This window comes from Aureobasidium namibiae (assembly GCF_000721765.1).
Source record: "Aureobasidium namibiae CBS 147.97 unplaced genomic scaffold scaffold_9, whole genome shotgun sequence".
In the NCBI taxonomy this organism is placed as follows: domain Eukaryota; kingdom Fungi; phylum Ascomycota; class Dothideomycetes; order Dothideales; family Saccotheciaceae; genus Aureobasidium; species Aureobasidium namibiae.
In genome coordinates, this window is record NW_013581200.1 from 994,239 (window position 1) to 1,015,894 (window position 21,656).

At 49.9% G+C, this 21,656-nt stretch overlaps 9 protein-coding genes across 9 annotated transcripts; 4 read left to right on the forward strand and 5 right to left on the reverse strand.

Annotated features, from left to right (window-relative positions):
* Positions 1–27: 27 nt before the first annotated feature.
* Positions 28–1,882, reverse strand: M436DRAFT_47172 (alpha/beta-hydrolase; the record flags this gene model as incomplete). Its single annotated transcript, XM_013571537.1, has 4 exons — positions 28–1,134; positions 1,186–1,237; positions 1,291–1,706; positions 1,757–1,882. Coding segments are annotated over 4 exons (1,701 nt in total), but the record flags the coding sequence as incomplete, so codon positions are not given.
* Positions 1,883–3,257: 1,375 nt separating this feature from the next.
* On the forward strand, positions 3,258–3,803 carry M436DRAFT_82375 (N-acetyltransferase GCN5; the record flags this gene model as incomplete). Its single annotated transcript, XM_013571873.1, has 1 exon — positions 3,258–3,803. One exon carries the CDS (start codon positions 3,258–3,260, stop codon positions 3,801–3,803), a length of 546 nt encoding a protein of 181 aa, XP_013427327.1.
* Positions 3,804–4,290: 487 nt separating this feature from the next.
* M436DRAFT_30082 (uncharacterized protein) lies at positions 4,291–5,700 on the reverse strand (the record flags this gene model as incomplete). The annotated part of the gene is made up of 1 exon (XM_013571488.1): positions 4,291–5,700. A coding segment is annotated over one exon (1,410 nt), but the record flags the coding sequence as incomplete, so codon positions are not given.
* Positions 5,701–6,566: 866 nt separating this feature from the next.
* Positions 6,567–10,127, reverse strand: M436DRAFT_73244 (uncharacterized protein; the record flags this gene model as incomplete). The annotated part of the gene is made up of 4 exons (XM_013571874.1): positions 6,567–6,968; positions 7,019–8,620; positions 8,693–8,827; positions 8,877–10,127. The coding sequence occupies 4 exons, from the start codon at positions 10,125–10,127 to the stop codon at positions 6,567–6,569; spliced, it is 3,390 nt and encodes a 1,129-aa protein (XP_013427328.1).
* A 2,208-nt stretch (positions 10,128–12,335) lies between these two features.
* M436DRAFT_47917 (MFS general substrate transporter) lies at positions 12,336–14,075 on the forward strand (the record flags this gene model as incomplete). The annotated part of the gene is made up of 5 exons (XM_013571659.1): positions 12,336–12,853; positions 12,905–13,257; positions 13,308–13,430; positions 13,486–13,542; positions 13,597–14,075. 5 exons carry the CDS (start codon positions 12,336–12,338, stop codon positions 14,073–14,075), a joined length of 1,530 nt encoding a protein of 509 aa, XP_013427113.1.
* Positions 14,076–14,999: 924 nt separating this feature from the next.
* M436DRAFT_82379 (uncharacterized protein) lies at positions 15,000–16,305 on the forward strand (the record flags this gene model as incomplete). The annotated part of the gene is made up of 8 exons (XM_013571875.1): positions 15,000–15,060; positions 15,119–15,204; positions 15,285–15,389; positions 15,449–15,530; positions 15,591–15,761; positions 15,824–16,093; positions 16,153–16,232; positions 16,288–16,305. 8 exons carry the CDS (start codon positions 15,000–15,002, stop codon positions 16,303–16,305), a joined length of 873 nt encoding a protein of 290 aa, XP_013427329.1.
* A 44-nt stretch (positions 16,306–16,349) lies between these two features.
* M436DRAFT_26642 (uncharacterized protein) lies at positions 16,350–16,727 on the reverse strand (the record flags this gene model as incomplete). The annotated part of the gene is made up of 1 exon (XM_013571486.1): positions 16,350–16,727. A coding segment is annotated over one exon (378 nt), but the record flags the coding sequence as incomplete, so codon positions are not given.
* A 2,097-nt stretch (positions 16,728–18,824) lies between these two features.
* M436DRAFT_64277 (uncharacterized protein) lies at positions 18,825–19,256 on the forward strand (the record flags this gene model as incomplete). Its single annotated transcript, XM_013571723.1, has 2 exons — positions 18,825–18,944; positions 18,990–19,256. The coding sequence occupies 2 exons, from the start codon at positions 18,825–18,827 to the stop codon at positions 19,254–19,256; spliced, it is 387 nt and encodes a 128-aa protein (XP_013427177.1).
* Positions 19,257–19,740: 484 nt separating this feature from the next.
* On the reverse strand, positions 19,741–20,914 carry M436DRAFT_82382 (uncharacterized protein; the record flags this gene model as incomplete). Its single annotated transcript, XM_013571876.1, has 4 exons — positions 19,741–19,869; positions 19,925–20,234; positions 20,294–20,689; positions 20,742–20,914. The coding sequence occupies 4 exons, from the start codon at positions 20,912–20,914 to the stop codon at positions 19,741–19,743; spliced, it is 1,008 nt and encodes a 335-aa protein (XP_013427330.1).
* Between the last annotated feature and the right edge of the window lie 742 nt (positions 20,915–21,656).

Consider the following 21,656-nt stretch of genomic DNA (forward strand, 5'->3'; position numbering starts at 1 on the left):
CCTCGACCTTTTGCTCCTGCTTCTCCACTAGGCATTCGGAGAAATTACAATACCATGCTCGATCACCGCGCTCCCATCCACCAAAGCCTCAAATTGCTCATCTGTACACGCAATCGCCGCTTCCCAGATATTGCAGATCGGCTCTGGTACCTCTGGTAACACCTCAAAATGACTCCAAGCACTGGTAGATCCTTTCGTGGTGTATCGACCTTGAGCACCCACACGCCTTGTTCCACTAGCAACATCGCGATCCCAAATGCTACTGCGCTCGAAAATCTGCAGTACGGTCTGAGGTTGAAAGTATCCTGCTGCATGTCCAGCTTGGAAGATTCTGGTGAAGCTGAGGGTGGAGAATTGTTTGGTCAAACCGCCAATGTATGTTGCGTTTATCTTGGTCTGCTCGTAGCCGGCAGTGGAGAATTGGTTTGCGCCTGACCATTGAGCGGTACTGGCTACATTTTCGCCTTGCAGCCAATTACATCTGGTATCGCGATCGCCGAATGCGAACGCCACTCTGACGCCCGAGGACAGGATTTTGTCGAGTTTGCTCATGCCATCCCAACGTGCTGTATCGCCAGTAACTAACACAAAGTTTGTAGTCACGACTGCGGAGTTCTGATTGAACATTACCGGTACACCGAGTTCTCTGCGGACTTCGGGGCGATTGAGATACCCTACTGCATAGTAAGGTGGATAGGGCGCCAAAGCTGTCTGTGCCATGTCGAACACACTGCGGCCGGAAAGTGCAGAGTAAGCTCCACTGCCACCGTAGGTAAAGCAATATGCTGTTGCTGTGGCACAAACGGCGTTGACTGTATCGTTTGTGCCTTTGCCTTCTGCATCGGATTCAGCGACTAGAAGACGGCATTGGTAGATTTGATCGTAGCAGCCATTGGGTTTTGTGAGGTTGTTCTGGACTTCGAGGTTGATGGCGTTGGGGAGGAAAGAGGTGTTGTAGGTGTTGTTGTAGATGATTCTGCCGATGGATTCGGCTGTGGCATGTGCGTCTATGCAGCCATTGGTTATGCCGAAGGCGTTGATGTTTATCGCTTTTCCTGGCAGCGTGTTGTTGTTGATGCGTGTGTTTTGGTCTAGGATGTAGCTTGTTAAGCCTGTGGTCCAGAAGCCGCCATACTAGATTGAAGTCAGAGATATGTCGAGAAAGATAGCAAAGGAAACACGTACAGAGTTGCCCCAAATGTTCACGCGGGAATCGTGAGTTTTGTACTCCGGGAAGCTAGAATTGGGTGTCAGTGTCTTCTTGTGGCTCCAAAGGTTAGGACTTCTCACTTCTCAAGCCACCCCTGGAGAAACTGCCACAATGGTTTGATAGCATTTTCAGTAGTATTGGCCGTGCGACTCGGACTCTGATCAGCCCAAACTCCATACTTGAAAGTCGCATTCTGCGCAGGAATATCGCCGTTGTAAGCTTCCATGGGCGTGATCGACGAGACGTATGGATTAGGATTGAGGAAGTCGAATGTGCTGTTCATGAAAGTAGAGTAGGAGAAGCCGGCTTGAACAGGTTGATCAATGTACAAGACATTCGAGTGCTGGTTCAGTGAAAACGGGTTCAGGATTGTGTCGTTGGAAAACTCGTTCACATAACATGGACCATTCTCAGTCATGGCGCTGAATGAGGATGCTTCGCCCGGTCCACCAGCGAGCCAGACAGTGAGTGGAGCATTCCTGGGGTTGTTGCGAGACTGTTGGGATATCAGGATATGCCAATTCACGGGCAATCAGGGATGCTGACCTCGAAGTACCAGAAGAAGGTTGAGATGTTGTAGGGGTCTAAAGGATCTTGAGTTTCTGCGAGAAGGGTGGAAGGAAGATGGACGTAGCCGGAGAAGGAGTTGACACCGGGGGTTGTTTCGCAAATATGGCTCTTCGAGAAATTAGCGTTAAGAACAAAGTTGTCCCTCCAATCACAAGCACCTTCTTGTAGGTGACGTTCAGTCCTTTGTATGGAGAAGCTGACTTGGAACGATGACAATCTGCCACGCAGACGCTGGCGAGCAGAGATGCAAGTGTGAAGAGTGCGAGAGTCATCATATCGACGCTGGTGAAGATCTCGACGAGTCAAAATCCATGTTCGAAGGGCGAGTGCAACGAGCTATAAATCCAGAGCGATTCAGAACCTCACCATTCATCTGTCAACAAGCTGAATCCCGGATAACATCAATATGCACCAGAATCTGTATTCAGCCCCATTTGTGGTCATCAAATCACGCCTCCTTGCTTGAGCCAGGAACATGTCTCAGGCCAATGAGCGTGAGCCGAAGAGTGCTGACTCGAAGCATAGCCACAAGACCAGCGAGTATATGGAGTTGAATGCGCAGTCGTCGTACGCGGTCTTGTTCCTAGAAGGAAGGTGCTGACTGACGTTGAAGTTGCCAGATCCTGGAGGATTGTCGTCGTTCGCTTAGAATTGATTTCCCCACAAGTTGAATCAGCGTGCGCATCGTTTGGTCACAGCTGCGCGATATCGTGACAAATGATGGCTTTGATAGTTTTCATTGACCTGCATCGTATTGATCGTGTATTTGCATGTGTGCCCTTTGTGTCACAAGAGGTCAAGGTGGTCGTAGTGTCACACAAGATCTAGATCGAGTATGGATCTGGTATCACTGTTCCAGATGTGGCACTGCACCTTACCTCCTATGTGACGTGTCCAGCTGCATATACAGAACTACCAAAGATAGGCCATATATCAGAGATTCTAGTCATATGAGGATTATTGTTCTATCGCCAATGGCTTGAGATATGCAGGTACACGCGGCTGCACTGCGCCTCCGCACTTGGTTGCATCCTTCTCGTGTCGGCCATGCAGAACGGTATGCGCGTCGCAGTCTGTGCCTTCCCAGCTAGCTGAATTGTAATGCTAAGCGAATTTGGAGGATCATGTCGTGGTCCCGGATGGAGCGACAGAGCGTCCATCACCTTCCGGATGATGTGCTGGCAAAAAACAGAAATTCAACCAACAGCACCTCGACCTCTCGTCTTCACACAATACAGGTCGACGCAATTCCCACTGTCTGCGGTGTATATCAGTGACTTCTCTAGAGAGGTCTGCATATTTGTTCCTTGTTCATGGTCGCAAGCCAGGAAAAGCTTTGCCGGTGTCCCCATTCGGAAACGCCGGGTTTCAAGCGCGGTGACCTCGAACACGTTACCTTATAAGGCTTTATACCTCAGGGACAAGCACCATCGATTTTCGCATCAACAAACATCAAAATCTTTTCCAGGACCAAACAATGGCGGAATCAAACCCCAACAGCTCATCCAAACCCCAGCGTCTCTGTCTTCGCCCGCGACGCGAATCCGACGCCGAAGCTTTGTTCCCAACAATGTCGCACTCAGACTCCATGCGCTACTGGTCCCGCGCACCCTTTACATCTGTCGCAGATCTACGCAAAGACTTTGCTTCCACAGAGTCACCTACTTGCACTTGGAAAATCTGGGCCATCACCAAACTCGACTCAGACACCGCCATTGGTTTCGTAGCTGCGAGCTCAAAACGTAGGGGTGTTTCTGAAATCGGTTATCTTATTGCTCGAGAAGAGCTAGGCAAGGGGTATGGCAGGGAAGCTGTGGGATTGTTGATCAGCCAGTTGTTTGGCCAGGGACAACGGCGTGTCTTTGCTGATGTAGATCCTGACAATCGGGGTTCTATCAAGTTGCTTGAGACGTCAGGGTTCAAGTTGGAGGGACGTCTGCGTGCAGAGTGGGAAACACATATCGGGATAAGGGACTCCTTGATTTACGGTCTTTTGGCTGATAAACCGACGGTCGCTCAATGATCTCTTGAGTTTCGCGAAGAACTTGAGACGGGCTCGGGATACATGTCTACCACATCGCACATCCACCTCTCTCGGGCTACAGTCTCCAGCAGTCTCTGCACAAGGACAAGGATCTTGATAGACGCACATCACACTTGAACGAAGAAAGATCATTTCGAATATACAAAGTCATTGTAGTCGATCTGCTGTGCGACCGGCGTGTATCTCCAGCGACTAATGTACGCCTGAACAGTACGGTTGGGTCCATTAGTTGTAGCGTAAGCACCTAGGAGACCACCTGTAGAATTAACGCAAATTAGCTTTCGAACCTCTGTTGACACATAACAGGTCGAAACTTACCACCAGCGTTTCCAGGACCAGACACGAGCGTCGTATTTGCAACACCAACAACGATACTACAAGAAGGCCTAGCTGCTGGTGCAGCGATAAAAGCAAAGAATGTGGCGTTGATCGATGAGATACCAAGTCTTACCAAGTCGTTCGACCAGTCGGAAGGCAAGGCAATAATTTTGGTTTCCGGAACGATTCCAGTAAAGTTGGTCTTGCCAAACGTCGTGGCTCTGAAGCGTAGATATGGAGACACCTTCTTGTTCTTAGACAGATAGACAACACCGAGGTCAACATGTTGGTACTGGTCCAGGAAGCTTGTCACGCCGACTTCATCGCCATCTTGAGCAACATTGCTAAGAAGTTCTACGTCGACAGTGTAGTTGAAGAGTGTATGTGCTTGACGGCGCATCACCAGTGTCAAACCGTCAGTAGCATTGAAGTCAGCCCGTCCAGTCAAATTTGCTCTTGAGGCAGTCAATCTCAGCGTGTTGGGCCTATTCTTTGGGGAGATGGTGAATGATTCGAGCCTTGCAGGAGTACGCCAGAAATTGAAATGCTTGGGTATAGCTGAGCCAGGCACAAAGTCAACGACATCGGCTTCTCCTGCAAACAAACCCTCACCGCTCACGTTACGGGTCGGAGAGGGCAAAGGTCCAGTCATCCTGCCACGAACCTGACTGGCAACCGGCCATCCCCCCTTGGGCCAGGTAACAGGAAAGAGCGATGTTTCTCTACCCATCGGGAAGACGGTCTGATTGTAGAGTGTAGGTCCACCTCGCACACCCAAAGCGCATCCCCACCAATTGCCAGAAGCATCTTGGAAGAGGTCGGCATGTCCAACTGATTGGAAGTAATCATTTGTCCTGCGGTTGCTGACCAGAGGGTTGGATGGCGACCCTTCCCAAGGTCCCCTGAGTGATTTCGATCGAGCGATGGCAGCTGAGTGACCAAGCTCCGTTCCGCCTTCTGCAACCAACAAGTAGTAGTACCCATCCTTCTTGTAAATATGAGGTCCCTCAGTGAAGCCATTGCCAGTGCCATTCCACATGTCGAATGTCTCAGTGGCGTTACCAGTCTTCATATCAATGATCTGCGCCTTGATCGGGTGACCAGCATATGCGACAACAACACTGCCATCATCGTCGAAGAAGATATCAGGATCGATGATGTACGGAGTCTCGATAGCGAATGGCATTGACCAAGCCGAGTCATTTGTTGCATCCTTGGAGGTGAAGATATAGAAGGTGGGAGGCAAGGGACTCAGAATGTAGGTGGTGATGAGGTAAAAGGTGCTATTGTGATAGCGAAGGGTAGAAGCAAATATACCACCTCCCTGGATATTGTTGCTGGTCTGGAGAGTTGGAAGCTGCTCAGGGCGATTGATCACATTGCTTGCTAGTTTCCAGTTGATGAGGTCCTTCGAGGCGTAGACTGGTGCACCAGGATATGCAAGGAAAGATGAAGTACTGCAAAAGGTAGTATTGTCAAGTTCGGCCACAAAGACACAACTCGGGTCGCTATTCCATCCTGACAAGATGGGATTTGTGTAAGAGACGTTTCTGTTGGAAACGCTTGTTGCACTGGCCAGGGTAGATGCAAAGGTGGATACCAGTAGACACAAACTCTTGAGAAAGACCATGCTTGCTGAACAAATTGGATGGCGGAGAAGATCGAGGCATCTGTGTCATATATATGCATCTCTTTCCAAGTCTCCTACATTGTCGGCAGTCGATATTATTCTTATCCTGTCACCATTAGCCGGTGTATACGTTCCGGTATGTGGGGTTGAAATGCGGGGATATCAAGGGTAAATATACGGAGTCAACATGACCTGGCAGAAAGCGTGGGGTATTGATAGAAGGGAGCCTGAAACTCATCCAGACTCAACCGAGGTGGACTTCCGGCGTCGACGTCCGCAGACTGCATCGCACGTGATAGCCATTTCTGCAAGTCTGAATACAAGTTCAAAGGACTAACATAATCATGAGCCAAGCCAAGAGCACATCTGCATCATTGAGCATATAGAGAAATACACCCAAGGTGCAAGTAAACAGAGTATCAGGCACTCATCCTGAAATCTCGGACAATGCATTCTCAACCGAAGCTTGAGTCCAAGCTGCTAGATCACAAACTGGGCTGTCAGAGCACAAACAAACGCGTCCATCTATACGCTATCTGTTTTGTGCAACAGGTCTGGACTGCTCTCGGATACTCGTGTCTCGGATAAGGATCATGCGTCTGTCTGTGACCCAATTGTGGCTTCTCTCAAATCATCTGAAAGGTGGGCAGCTCTGATTGTCTGCCAACCTGACAAAATATGGTGATCAATGATAAGGTCGGGTCACCTCAATCTCGAGCCCTCGTCTAAGACCGTACCAGGAATTGTTGAATAGAGTCGAGAAGATAACTGGAAGGTCCGCTTATGGTGCGAGTTCATGGAGTCTTCAGCAATCTTGAGATGACCGATGTCAGCTCGGGCATCCTGAACGGCTTTGTGATGAAACCATCTACTCCCGCATCGATTGCCTGTTTCATCTGTTCGGCACGAGCGTTTGCTGATACTGCGACAATCGGAATGTGCTTCACAATGTCGCCAGAACTTTGTAGATCTCGAATCTTTTTGGAGCAAGTCAGCCCATCCATGACTGGCATCTCGATGTCCATGAGAATCACATGTACATCTTGCAATGGCGTTGTCTCTTCTCGATTTTGTTGTTTCCAGGTAGTCGTGGTTGTCAAATAATCCAGTGCCTCCTGTCCATGATTGGCGATCTGTACCTTATATCCGAGCTTGGTCAGTCGCTTTTCGAGAACTTTTTGATTCACAGCGTTGTCCTAGAATGTTTAGTCATGGGAACTTGAGAATGAAGGATACCAGGACTTACCTCTACCACTAGGATCGAGTAATCTGAAGAGTTTTGATCCTTGCTTGCCGGGGTTGCCACGGTGAAATCCTGAGTAAGAGCGTCGGCCTTCGTACGCAAAGAAAGATCTGGCTTTGGTAGATCCATCGCTTTTGTCGTTTGCCTTGCAGGAACATAGAAAGCAAATCTGGATCCGACATCGATCTGAGAGGCGAGACCAATCTGTCCGCCCTGCAGCTCCACAAGTCTCTTGCTTATGAAGAGGCCGAGTCCGCTGCCTCCGTAGGTATTGTAGGTCTTTGGCGAAGCTTGAGAGAAGCGATTGAACATGCGTGTCTGCTCCTCCTCGGTCATACCACAGCCACTATCAGTGACCGAGAACCAGAGATACAATGCGTCATCAGTGTCCGGCTTTGTCTGCGCTTTGGTGCTTGGATTTTCTAGAGCGGCGTATTTGACCGACAGATCGGTAGGTGGTCCTTTCGACGCTCCGAGCCGTACATTGACGTTGCGCTTGTTTTTTGAAGTCTTTGTAAATTTGAGAGCGTTTGTTACGAGGTTGACTAGGACTTGCGTGATTCGCCCAGGGTCAACTACAACCCACTCGATGTTGCATTCCTTCAGCGATTCGTCCAGTTGGGTTTCGAGGGCAATCTTCTCACGTCCAGCTTCCACCGCGAAAAAGTTTGACACGTTGTTTAACATTTCCGTTGCCCGAACTGTCGATGGTGATACTTGAAGAAGATTGGAGTCGAGCTTGGACAGCGACAGGATGTCATCAGTGACACGTTTCTGGTGCATGGAGCAGGAGAGAATGGTCTCGACCGCGTCAACGCCGCTGGTGAGATGCTCCTGTAGTCGTGCTATCGTGCTCTGCTGACCCTCATCGTGTTTGCAGGTTTTTGCCAGCGTGTCGACGAGCTTCTTCATATCCACGAAAGAATCTTGCAACAGATCGGCGCAATGCACTATTGCTCCAAGTGGGTTCCGGATCTCGTGACTAGTGATGTCGATGAAAGCTTCGGTCCTTCGTTTCGCTTCGATGGCTTCCTCCAGTCTCTTCCGCTGTAGGTGTTCCGAGAATTGTGAATGTGAAATATCAGTACAGGTCGACATGATTCGGCTCAGAGCTCCGTTCTCGTCATACTCTGGCAAGTACATGATGGAAACCCATGCTTGACCCTGGAAAGAGCCGTCCACGCACGTCCACTTTTTCTTGAGTCGAGTTCGAAACTCTACAGTCTTTCTGGTATTGATGGCCTCTTCTCGTTTTCGCACGGCCTGAGGAAGATCGTCCGGATAGCAGACGGACATGAGATCTACCTTGGATGCCAGAGTTTCAGGATGGTCGGTGATACTGAACCAGCTTCGGTTGATGTAGATGGGGTGGCCATCTGAGCCCAATATCACAATGCCCATGGGTGCATTATCTGTAAACTGTAATAATCTTGCTTGGCTTATTCGCACCTGCTCAAGAGCTTCTGCTTTTTTGAGGGCGTCTTCCTGGGCGCGCTTTTGCCCTGAGATGTCTGTCGTGCAGCCAGAGATACTAGCGATATTACCAGCTTCGTCGAAGATTGGTGTACATGCGGCTTGGACCCATTGACCAGTCGGTGTATTGTTCTTCCACCTGAAAGAAAGTTAGTAACAGCAGCTGATAAGGTAATCCCAAGCATTCCTCATCTCAAAGGTCACTGGCTGCCCGCTCATGAGCACGTTCCACTTCTCCATAACCGTAGGAGCATCTTCTTCCATGCAGTAGTCCAGGAAAGTGTATGCTTTATTCAGATTTGGATCTTTTGGGTAACCACTCAGTTCATAGAATGCGTTCTGTCACAAGTCAGCTTCCGGCCCCTGGTTGGCAGAAGGAGCGATGTACATTGCCTTGTATGAGTTCGCCTGTGGGCCAATAGTCGAAGAATCCTACGTCGATCGTTTCGGCCATTGTCACAACACCTTCCAACTTACCATTAGCAGTCATTGCCTCTTTCCTACGAAGCTCAAGTTCTCTCTTATGAATCACGGCTTCCTCTCGGGCTCGGTCAGATGCCTTTCGTTTTTCGATTTGTTTGGCCTCCATACACGAGATCGCAAAAGCTTGATCGGCCATGTGTTTCTGGACGTCTCGAATGAAGCCTTGGTAAGCCTCGTCAAAGGGTCTGCGAGGTGCTATACCAACTATCACGACTGCCCTCACATGCTGGAAAGGCGTACAGCTTGCCGGAAAGATGATTGCCTCTTTGCAATTGTCTCTGTAGCCACGATTTCTCGACGCCTGGCACCAGTAGGCCAAAGTGTCGTCACCCTCAATCCAAATTTTGACAGGCTCGCGAGATGTGATTGCTTTGCGTGCATGTTGCGCCAATATGCCGCATTCTGTCCCAAGATTCAGGTCCTCCGGTAAAGAGTAGTCAAAATCTCCTACGCTTCCTGCCAGATGTAATGTGACAGCGCTTTCATCGCGCTGAGGGCTGTCGTAAGGAATCGCTGTGAATGTTGGCTCCTCGATTCCATACACAATGCCAAATGGAAAATCTGCCTCAGCCGAAGAAATACTCTGGAGAATGGATTGCAGGAGCAGAGGTAAGTCATTGGTCGACCCGCAACGACTTTTGAGTTTGGTAAGAAACTGATCCCGTCGCCTTGTGATGACCGCAAGCGTCGTGTCTTCGACGGTGGCCTGGTATCCGGACAAATGCGGTGGCAGGCAGACCATGGTGGTCGAGATGAGCAGCTCTTCAAGGTTATTATTCTTGCTGAAAAAGAAAGGCAAGTCTCTTTGCACAGCAGGCCGCCGGCCTTCTGTGGCATCTCTTATGATCTGGGCAATCGATTCTGCTTGGGATTGAAGGCGTTCCAGGGATGCGACAGGCCTTGCAAAATATGCAGGGTGATGGTCTCGGAGTAGTTGACTCGCAGCGGTGTTGTACAAGAAAATGTTATCCGGTCCCAAGAAGAAGAATTGTGGTAGAGGGGAGAGCATTGACAGATAGACGAGAGTCAAAAGGTCCTGGGGCCAAGAGGACAGAGGACCAAGCGATGTCGAAGACCAGTCTGCATTACACAACAATCGGAGGTCTCTGTCAGTCTTTGCGTCTCCAGTCTCGACTTGTTGTAACAACGACAGCATCGTGGGGTGATGGTCCCTTGCCATACTGAGGTGAGGTTGATCAAGCCGGAGTGATCCCCGGGTTGTCTGATGCAATCACTAGGCGTAGTATTAGGCGTTCGACTGTACAGAAGAGAAGGTGTGGAAGGAAGACAGCGATTTCCCTGCGACCGTCTGTGTCGCCGCAACGTGATGCCGGCTCGTTCTGGACCGCGACCGACCCGTTCAGGTGACGTAGAGGTACCTGAGATCTTGGCGCCCATCTGTCCTGACACTCCTTGACGCCCTCACCCTGACTTACCAGAGAGGCATCAAGAGATGCACTCTCGTCATCTCGAGAACCATCCCCAATGCCTTGTAACTGCAATATGAATTGGAAATTCAGTGGCGCTGGACTGTCGGTGCGCCCGGGCTCTGGAGACCTCAAAACGGATTTGCATGCCTATAGTAGTACAGCTCCGTGTAGTCGAAGCTTAAAGTCTAAAATTTTCTGAGCCACGACTTCGCCAGTGCACCAATACGCAGGCGGCAGGAGCCGCATACGATAGGTGACTCGAGTGATGGGTAGGACGAGACAGCATGCAGAACCTGTGCTTTCTATGTATACACTGCGCAGACAGAAGACTGAAGTTCTGAGCTCAGAGGTATGGACGCCTCATGAAGATTGCGCTTTGCGGAGAGGGCGAAAGTTGTTTCCCATCGGTCAGAAGTCCTAGTCAGCAAGCTGGCAGCCTTCGCTCGCGCAAAGCTTCGATGACCATTGGGGACAAGCCATAATTACCTTGCGTCGCAGAGGCTGACCCGATATTTGTCGAGGCCGATGGTCTTGCGCCCACATTGCTCGTTGTTTTCGGTTTGATTTGTCTCAAGGCATCGCTGAGGGTAGCAGTCCAAAATTTAGAGGGCCGACTTGCCAGGAGTCGTTGTGCCATCTGTTTACGCTTGCAGAGGCTCGTGATGGAGCCGGCGTGCCGCAGCATGCCTTTCCTCGCACGCGAATAGACAAGCAATTGATCATCGATCTGTTGTGAGCATTAACATGTAGCCGATCACCCACGAGAATCACGGCAGCCATCGGTGTTGAACCCTCTGACCATTCTTGTGAAAAAAGCCAGCTGGCGGAGATCATAAGTCGTAGAGGGTTCCGCGGAGACTCGCGAGTAGACTCGCACGACGAAAAGGACGCCTTACTCGACGCTCAGGAGTTCAGTAGTACGCGATCGTACTCGTAGCATGGAAGCAATACGACGAACGAATTCCGGAGGCATTTTTCTTGTCAAGCCACGACCCTTCGCCATGATTGGATCGGTTTCAATGACCTCCTTGGAACACGATCCAAGGGATATATGCTTTCCTGTGGCTCTCGCTGCACCACAGTCCGACGCATTATCGCCTGCTTCCCGACAATTTCTCGCGGCTCGCTCTTGGCAGAGCACGCTCGAGTGACCACACGACACGGAACCGCTCGTGTCGAACGAGGTCGAACCATAATCAGACGACTGCAAGATTATTCTCCAATCTTGAGTTGCCAGAAGCTCGAGGTCACATCACTGCATAGACTTGCATCAAACACAATATTGGAAATATACGTGTGCATGACATCCTCCAAACAGCCGCGATGAACAAGCACAGCGACAAGAAGTCTTGCGAAGGTCAAGAAAAAGTCTTGACAGGCCTTACTCTTGACAAGTGGCAAACAAGACTGTCAAGAAGATCGTTGCCAGAAAGCCACCACGTTCGCCAAGTACTCCACAGGCTTCATCAAAGTTTCTCAGCTCCTATCATGACCATTGCCGTTCTATGAATAAGAGAACAAACCGGAAAGATTGTCCTTCGTCCCTCATAGATGGTACCGTATAGCAAGTTGCCTCCAGATCTACCAAACTATCCCCGTGGGGGATGCGATCCTCCATGTTTTTTCTTCCCCGGGCCAAGACAATCACCATGGCAAGTGGACTTGGCGAGTGCATGGCGCATGGAGCCATACCGATAATTGACCAAACGTCTGCGGGGTCGAGCCGACTGTGGTTATATCGTTCTTGATTGCTGTCTTGGCTGGCGGGAATGGGGGTGCGGCAGAGAATTGACTGCTGGCATGTTCGGGGAAGAAGAGCGAGAGATCCCTGATGATAAAAGGGTGAGCATGCAGCACTCATGCCTCGTACCATCACTTCACTCCTTGATCATTACCCATCCTGTTCCTTGATACTACATCGCGACCCATCCCTCATGGCGACATTCAACGAACCTGCCGACCCCATTGCGCAAGGCGTCTTGCCAACAGCGAAACAATCATGGTCCGACCTCTTCAAATGGAAGCAGAGAGTAGTTGTCTACAGTGAGAGTGGCGAGACCTCAACGGAGTGGCAGGCTCCTCCCAAGCTCAGAAATCCTTTCAGCTTGATGGCTCAACTCACCGCGATGAACTGGGTCTTCTTCCTTGTTGGTCTTGCCGCCTGGACTGCCGATGCATTCGATTTCCATGCTCTTTCTATTCAGACTGTCAAGCTGGCAAAGTATTACAAAGTCACCAAGACCGACATCTCGGAAGCGATCACTCTTACTCTGCTGTTGAGATCTGTCGGAGCTGCCATGTTCGGTTTCGCAGGTGACAAATGGGGTCGTAAATGGCCAATGGTCGCCAACATGATCATCTTGGGTCTCCTGCAGATTGCGACCATCTATTCCAAGACGTTCAACCAGTTCCTGGCAGTTCGTAGTCTGTTCGGTCTCTTCATGGGAGGAGTGTATGTCATCTTGCACCTGTCCATTCTTGTCCAAGGCTAACATCATCATAGGTACGGAAATGCCGTTGCAATGGCTCTCGAGAACTGTCCCACTGATGCCCGTGGTCTTATGTCTGGTATTCTGCAACAAGGTTATTCCATGGGTTACGTGTTCGCCGCTTGCGCCAATTTGGGTGTCGGAGGTGCTGTCGAAACCTGGAAGACCGTTTTCTGGATCGCTGCTGGTCTTTCTATCGGCGTTGGTCTCATCCGCTGCTGCTTCCCCGAGTCCAAGCAGTTCCTCGAGGCTAAGAAACGTGGCGACAAGAAGGCACCCGGAGCGTTCTGGCAAGAGACCAAGATTATGCTTGCTCAACAGTGGAAGATGTGTATATACTGTATCATCCTGATGACTTGGTTCAACTGTAAGTCAAGAGCATTATCAAAGGCTGTGCGGTTCCTAACAGCTTCACAGATTACAGTCACTCGTCTCAAGACAGCTACACCACTTTCATGCTTACTCAGAAGGGTCTGAAGAACGATGGTGCTAGTCGCGCTTCCATCCTGATGAAGACCGGTGCCTGTGTCGGCGGTACAAGTACGTGCTATTGATAGCGAACGTTGGTCGGATGCGTGCTAACAATCTGCCTCAGTCATCGGCTACCTCTCACAATTCGTTGGTCGTCGTCGCGCTATCATCTGTGCTGCTTGTAAGTTGTTGATCGATCAGACTTGTACATGAATAGTGCTAACCTCCTCGTTAGTGATCAGCATGTGTCTCATTCCAGCCTGGATCCTTCCCCAAGGTGAAGGTCCTCTCTCTGCTTCTGGTTTTATGATGCAATTCTTCGTACAGGGCGCTTGGGGTGTCATTCCCATTCACCTCAACGAACTCGCACCTCCTGCTTTCCGTTCTTCTTTCCCTGGTATTACCTACCAACTCGGCAACATGATTTCCTCGCCTTCTGCCCAGATCATCAACGCTATCGCGGAATCGAACTTCGTCAAGGGAGCTAACGGCAAAAGGGCAGAAGCCTATGGACCGACCATGGGCATTGCGACTGCAATCATTGCGTTTGGCATTGCGGTCACGACTGCGTTCGGACCTGAGAACAGAGGGAGAAGCTTTGAGATTCCAGCCCAGATTGATATGACGCACACCAAGGATATCGAAGAGGCAAGAGACAGCATGGACAAGCACCCCGTTCACGAAGAGCACATTGAGAGGACCGAGACCAGATAGTCAGAAGGTTTTCTGTTTCAGATTCAATAGCCAGAACGTCTGAGCATTCAAGAGCTGCTGATGTTAAGGCTGGCTTGAAGCTTTTCAATACTCAGCCTCCCACATCTTCAGACACAACCTTAGCACATCATACTTGATCTGTTTGTACCCAAGAGAAAGGCGCAGGCTGTGTGTTGAAGAGACCCTCAGCTGAGCGTCAGCACCGTTCAGCCCATCGAAACCGTTGCAGCCGTTATTGATGACCTGTCTCACGGGTTCCGTCGGCCTTTAGCTTTTATTATTGCGCAAGCCGCTTATAGACGGCGTTCCAAGGGCAATCTGGCGGGGTTCGAGATGCTCCTTCCTACTTGGTCCAAAGCACGGCTTTGTGAGTCAGCAGAGATCTATCTTCAATATACAGGGCATGGCGTACGATGAAAGCACCAGGGCCCTTGACACTGTTTGCGAGAGTCAGTGTTCTCGCAAAGACTGGAAGATGCGCAGAGAATGGTGATGGCAGGATAACTCTTTTGTATCTTTATCGGGTCCTAATCAACATTCTAGCCCCTTGCATGTGCATCAATCAACCCCACATCCAGCCCGACGCAACATTCTTCCAAACAAACACAGCGATTACCAGTCTTGGACACAAGTCACACAACACGGCCACTAAAATCGTCTTCCCATCCTGCTCGCATAGCCAGGTAACTTGATCGAGCCCACGGCCGTGAGACAACAACCGCTCAACTGGAGAAGGATCTGACAATCGGCGGAACAGCCCCAACGTCGTGCCCGGGGTCGCCGGCGCCCATCGCCGGTATGATTCATGTAGATCAAGGCGGGGGATCACCAGAAACAGTCATATACCGGTCCTTGACCCACATTCATGCTGCTCTATTCTCACATACCCTCACGGGTTGTGGATACCACAAATCAATCTAAAGTATGCGACACACCCAACGCGAAGCCCTGATTATCGTCGGGATCTTGTCCACGGTTCTAGGAGGTAAGTTTTTGCATGATCTAGGATCCTCGAACAGTGGACTGATCTAGACTTTCAAAAGCTTTGGTGATATTGCTCCGTGGTTATGTCTGGATTACGCGAAGGAGGAAACAAGGATTGGATGATCTGTTCATGGGTATTGCATGGGTACGTCGATGCTTTGCAGTAGCATCCGAGCCTCCATCCTGATAATACGGCACTTACTGATGACATTGGGTGAACTACAGATCTTCTCCATCGGCTTTGCGATCGCCTCATTCTTGTCCGTCAGGTATGGGGTCGGCTTGAAGACCGAGCAGCTTCCGGCTTCAGCTGAGATACTAGCCATGAAGGTAGTTCTGCTTGCTTCTCCGAGTACATTGCTCTGTTGCTGACAGCGGGAAACATCTAGTCCATCTACGCGATACAGATCTTCTACTACCTGAGCGTGTTTTGTATCAAGATGAGCATCATGTGTCTTTATCTCCGCATATGTATGCCATCGCCATCCCTCATGATTTCTTTCGAGAGCTGGCTGATACCTTTCTCCACAGCGCAAGCTCTACGCACATGGTTCTGGAAAGCAAGCATTGCCACAATAGTTTTGCTGGTCGCTCAATTCTTCTCGACTATCCTTGTCACGCTTCTCCAATGTCGTCCAATACCCAAGTACTGGGACCAGAGCTTAGCCGGAACTTGTATCAACATCAATGCGTTCTTTTACTGTAAGCCAGAACCATAAGAGAAGCTCTCTCCAAACATGACAGACGTCTAACAAAGGGAACAGCGACGAATGCATTCACAGTTGCCTCGGACATCCTGATCTTCGCGCTACCCTTACCACTGCTCTGGTCTCTCAAGAAGACAACCAAGAGGGACAGGTATGCTGTGCTTGCAGCATTCATGGTGGGCTTCGTATCCACCATCGTCGCTGGTGTACGGTTATACTCGATCAGAGTATATACGTTGTCTACTGAGCCCGTTCGGGAAGCCGCACCGATCAATCTTTGGTCATTTGTAGAAGTCAATCTCGGCATGCTGTGTACTTCTGGTCCAGGTAAGCTTCTTGAACCACGCAATGGAAGAAATGATTCGCTAACATGAGGTTCGAAACAGTCATCAAGGCACTCATTGTAACATCTAGCAAGAAAGGAGCAATGATGCAAGGTCTCACATTCGACAGCAGTAGACCCTCGGTAGCTATGACTGGGAAGAAACACCAGTCGATCACTATTGATGAAGAAGAATCAGCAACCAGTCGAGATATAAGTAATGAACTATAATGTATATACCTTTCCCTTCCATCAGATATCCAAACCATACACTTGCTTCCTCACTTCAAGCTGTTCTTCACGGCTAGAGTAAGCTGCACCCGCCCTCAAATTATCCGCTTCCTCGTCTCTCCCCTGGCCCTTAACACTTTTCACCAGCATTCGTATTGTGCCTTCTTCTTGCTTAAGGAAGTGGCCTGAGTCGTTATCCACAGGTCTTTTGGCAAGATACTTAAGCATATCCCTCAGAGTAGGCTCTGCTTCCGCATACTTGTGCTGCATGACGAGTACGCTCGACAAGTTGTAGCGGTCGGCATATGTGGCTTTTGTTCCTTCGTGTTGCTGGACGGTATCGACTACGTATCGGTAATTTTCTTCTGCGAGATTGAGATGGCCACCGGTGGTGAAATCAGCGGCTTCCTCTCTGGATGTTATAATGGTCTTCTGCGTTTGTGGGTCCATTGTGCTTGATTCGCTTGTGAACTCCCACAGACTGTGGAGTGCGGATGTACGACTTGCTGACAGTTGTTTGATAGTTTTGAAGTTTGACGCTTGAACAAGGTTTCCACGATTTTGGATGTCGAGAAGCAACAAAAGGTATGGGAATGAAACGTGAGCGCGACTGTCACTCACTATTATACAACTGAGCCTGGATGCTGCTGCCTGAAATAGTCGAAAATCCAATCTATTTCCTACGCACCTTTGACGAAGTGGCTTTATGTTGCCGAACCTGATTGGATGACCGTTGATACGTCATATACATGCATATCATTAATTATCGTGGGGGCGCCAATGAGAGGAATTCGAGCTCAGATACAGTTTTGCGATGATTCGCCTCGGAGCATATCTATCATCATCATTCAGGCATAGCACTGGCTGAGTTTGCCGATGATCTTTTCGTCCTTGCAAGCTTCCAGAATCTTTCTCTCCCGCTCGGATTTTAACGACATAGGTTCGTGATCGAGGCCGCCTGGAAGAAACACTGTCAACAAAGCCGCCGCCGCTCCTGGTATACATTTTTCCACTTCGATCAAAGCTCCCATGACGTGTCGGACGGCTGGTTCTCGTTTTCTAGATACTCTTCCAAAGCATCAGGCTCTGTGTACTGTTTCCAGAGCCCTTCTTTGAGCTCTTGCTTTTTCTTCCATAGATATTGGTATTCATTAATGACTGGACGCTCAATCCACGGTTTCAACCTGATGTCAGACTTTTCGGGTCTGTAAGATCTCGCGGCGATGTGTGTTTGCCAGATCGACCCGATTGACCCGACTATGACTAGAGACCAAGTGTGCTGCTTGGAATCCATTACTGTGAGCAATAGCATGGGCCATAGCATGGCTATAGCTATCAGTCTGGATCTCGTGGATGGGTGGAGATGCAGCTGACTTGGAGCCATAGTCTGGGAATCCCATGAACCATCATGGGAGAGAGCAACCATTACATATCGTTGCCTGTTTCCTCTTGTGGATGCAATCGGTTTGATCTTTCTACTTTTGAGTCCCTTGCCTGGCCGTTTCTCAGTGACCCATTGCGGGTGAGCTGCAGTCACCATCGCCAGAAATGTTCCTCATAGGGTGATCATGGATGGTGCATCTTTCTTAGTCGTGAAAACGAGCATGCCGCAATACTGACAATCCGAAGGTAACACGTGCTGTCTGACCGACCAATCGCACCAAATGCTACCGCGCTGATAAACCACAGACGTGCAGAATGGACCGCGTATAAACTACCGCGGCCATCATTACGTCCATGGCTGTTTTAACCGGACTGATTTAGAAATTGAGTTGAAGACCCTTTCAAATCTCTAACGTGCTGCGTCATCGGGTGAGGGAAACCAACCCATCTCAGATAGCTCTTATCTTGTTTTCTGCTGCGAAACAAAACGTTTGTGGGATTCGCTCTCGGTCATGCACTGTTCAGTCTCAAGCAATGAAGAGTCCAGCGAACATTCTGTTCGTCCGATGGGGGCAATCCCCAGGAAATTGTTCTTACGTGCCTGCATAACCCCGCATGGAGAAGCTTGCCTTGTCTTAGGGAAAGCTTATTCATGGACGATCGCGTGGAGTTGGTAAGCCGTGACAATCATTGCGAGATCTGACAACCCGGTGGATGAGCCACTTACCATGTGGCCCAGATCGCTGCACAGGATCTTCAGAACCACGAGGCGCTTTTCGAGATATCGGATGACTGTTTAGAGTAATTGATCACCATTCGTTCGGCAACATACGAACATAAACAAGTCGAAGGATTTCGGCCTACCTTTTGAGGAAGAGATGCTGTATGGAATGATGTGCATCTCGTATTCACGACCTCAGAACGTCTGAAAACATGACGCACATTCATAGCTGGCTTGGATCCTCGAGTCCAAGTCGAACCTTCTGAGACATAAATATCACAGGACATCGCCCTGTTCAGTTCATCAGTGTCATTCCATCCTGAGAAGAAATCAGCTACATCAACATCAACAGAACCTTTCGTTGCCAATACCGATCTCTCACTTCCTGTCTCTCTACCAAGATGCGCACCATAGCCATTCTCGCACTCCTGGCATCATCCGCCTACGCCTATCTAGACATCTACGACATTCAGTATGAGGCATTCGGACCAACCGGTGACACCGGCTACGATCTCACTCAGGTCAGCGACCAAAGCCAGACTAATGTCTGCGACGGAAAATAACAGCCTGGCATTCCCCTGAACTCCAACCAAAACAACGACTACTGTGGCCAGATCACCTGCAACAATGGCAATGTTGTCAACTTGGCCAATGGCCCTTGCACCGAAGTCGGCCGTGGCGACTTCTACGCCAATCTCTATGCCGGCACTGACCAGTCTAATCTGGTCGGCACCTGCACTTGGAACTTCGGTCAAGCTTCTAAGACATGTGGAAATGCGGATACCGGCGGCTATGCACAGGAAGTCATCAAGTGCGATACTACTTACTGTTAGACTTGATCATGACGACGGTGAGTGTTGGGATTTCGAAGTTTTCTGGAGGTGTCACTTCGAAAAGGCAGCGGACAAGCTGACAATAATCGGGGCATGATGTATGTAGCGGAGCGCGGCTGACTCTATACTTGTACGACAATCTATACACTTCACACAATTCACCATTCATCTTCGTCTGATTGGCAGTGTGCCAGAGGCGTTAAAGGTTCATGAGAGCGATTTGCTCCCATCGTTGAGGAGGTGTTGTTGGCTACTCCCCGTAGTGACTTCCGAAACGGGAAGGCCCCTAAACCACCACATATCTCACCACTCCCTCATTGCGACAAGGGCTTTTGAGAAAGCAGATGCAAGACACTTTGGCATGAGCCCGGACTCGGGATCAATGTGCTGTTCATGCGGGGAAGAAAAAAATGGTATTGTCAATCATAAGCTTTCCAACTTTGCTAGCCCAAAAATTCCATCAACCTCTACTCTCTTTCAACACTTAAGCTTGCGCCTTGATGTAAGGGATGCCCGTCAGCTTGTAGACACGCTCAGATAGCTGTGGCTTCTTGACTGGCTCGGTCCTGTTGTGAGGGTCCGGCTCGCCATCTCTCGTCGCCTTGTTTCTTCCCTAATTGATATCAGCATAGATTCACCATCATTATACACGAGAACTAGGCACAAACCATCACTTTGCAGTTCGGCCAATGCGTAGTGCCGAACCAGCCTTCGAAGGCGACCTTTTTCCTTTGCAGCTCCTCCTCGGAGGCTTCGGTGACGGGCATATAACATGTGTAAACGCAGAATCTGCTCTGGTCTGTGGTCGAAGAGAGGTTGTAGTGCGGTGTGCGTGAGTCCCAGAGAAGGAGGTCACCGGGTTCGGCGCAGACCTTTGTCCATGTGCAACCTTCCTTCTCCAGCCACTTCATACCTTCATTTGTGAGGCCGTACCATTCGGGGTTCCATGCGGGGATGTTCAAGCCTTGCTCGGTCTCCCTATATCGAGTATCAGTGTGTGTTTCCAATGCTTCGAACAAGTTGAGGTCGAAACGTACCAGGCCATCTCCTTGTGAAATCTCTCGCTCAACAGATGAGCTCCCGAGCAGACAATCAAGCCACCGTCGTTGGGACCGTTGGGCAATAGATTGACCAAGCCCTGCAGACATCTGAATCCGTTCTTGGTGGGGTCCTGATCTTGGTGGGGCCAGGGCTTGTTTGGTGGTAGATCTGTTCTTCCGGCAAGACCGAAGTTGACGGCGTCGAACGAAACAATCAGGTCCTCAGTGTCAAGAACAGTCTCGAAGACAGACAGAACACCAGGCTCTGATCGGATCTCCCAGACAAAATCCTCGTGTGTGACGGCATAGTCGAGGCACATGCCTTTGTTGTTGATCTCGGGAAGGTGCTTCGAGTTCCAGGTGCTGCGGTCGTTGCGGTCGTATCCAAGACCACTGGTCAGTGTTAGCAGTCGATCTTACTCGCGATACAGATTAAAGAACATACAAGTCTTCTAGGTACTGGTGCATGCGGTTGGCATAATCCTCAGCACGTTCCTTGGGAACAGCTCCCTTGACGACAGCATAGCCGTTCTTGGCCAGGTCAGCCTGCCAGTCATTGGTGCCGACGAGGTGAATGGCAGTTCTGGGAACCTCGGTGTGAACTTCTGAGAAACCCATTGTGATGTTGTGATGTGATGTTTTTGTGTTGTGAAAAAAGACAAAGTGAATGCTCTCAGCCAGGAGAAAGTTCCTATTATACCTGAGTTTCTGGGGTGCCCAGACGGTCCGGAGAACCTTTGCGCCTGTTTCAGGAGCGGCACGGAGGCGCAAGCATCTAGCTGGCTGATTCGATGTTCCAGGAGCCCAGATGATCGGAGGAGGGTGGGTGGAGTGCGGGGTACTGCCTCGCCTTGCCCGTCGCCGAACCGAGAGCTTGGACAGCCGAAGCGACCGAATCGTCCGGGGGTCGGCGGAAATGTGGAGGATGTTGAAACCCACTTCACCCAGACTGTGCGGAGATGGAAGTGGATCAATTGGCAACGAGAGAGACCGGAGTACGGAAAATCTGGAACGCACAGGACGGGGATCTAGAGATACGGTCTCCGGCGATACGAGCGTCGTGTCGGTGCGCAAGCCCTCTGCTTTTGCTCTGCATCATCTCTATAGGACATCATAACGATTTAAAGAAACCTATTTACTTCCTCTCTGCTGTAGTGTTGCTAGACTGTTTTGATATGCATATCACGTGTACGTGGATTGAGGCATCCATAAGTGAAAAGGTTGGCGTGGGAGGGGTCAGAGCGGAGCATAGTATGCATATGGATGCATCTATATCGTGTTATACACGAACTAGGTATGGGGTTTACCGCAATAGAACGCTAGACCGAGCCTCATCATCAATAAACAACTGTACATATGG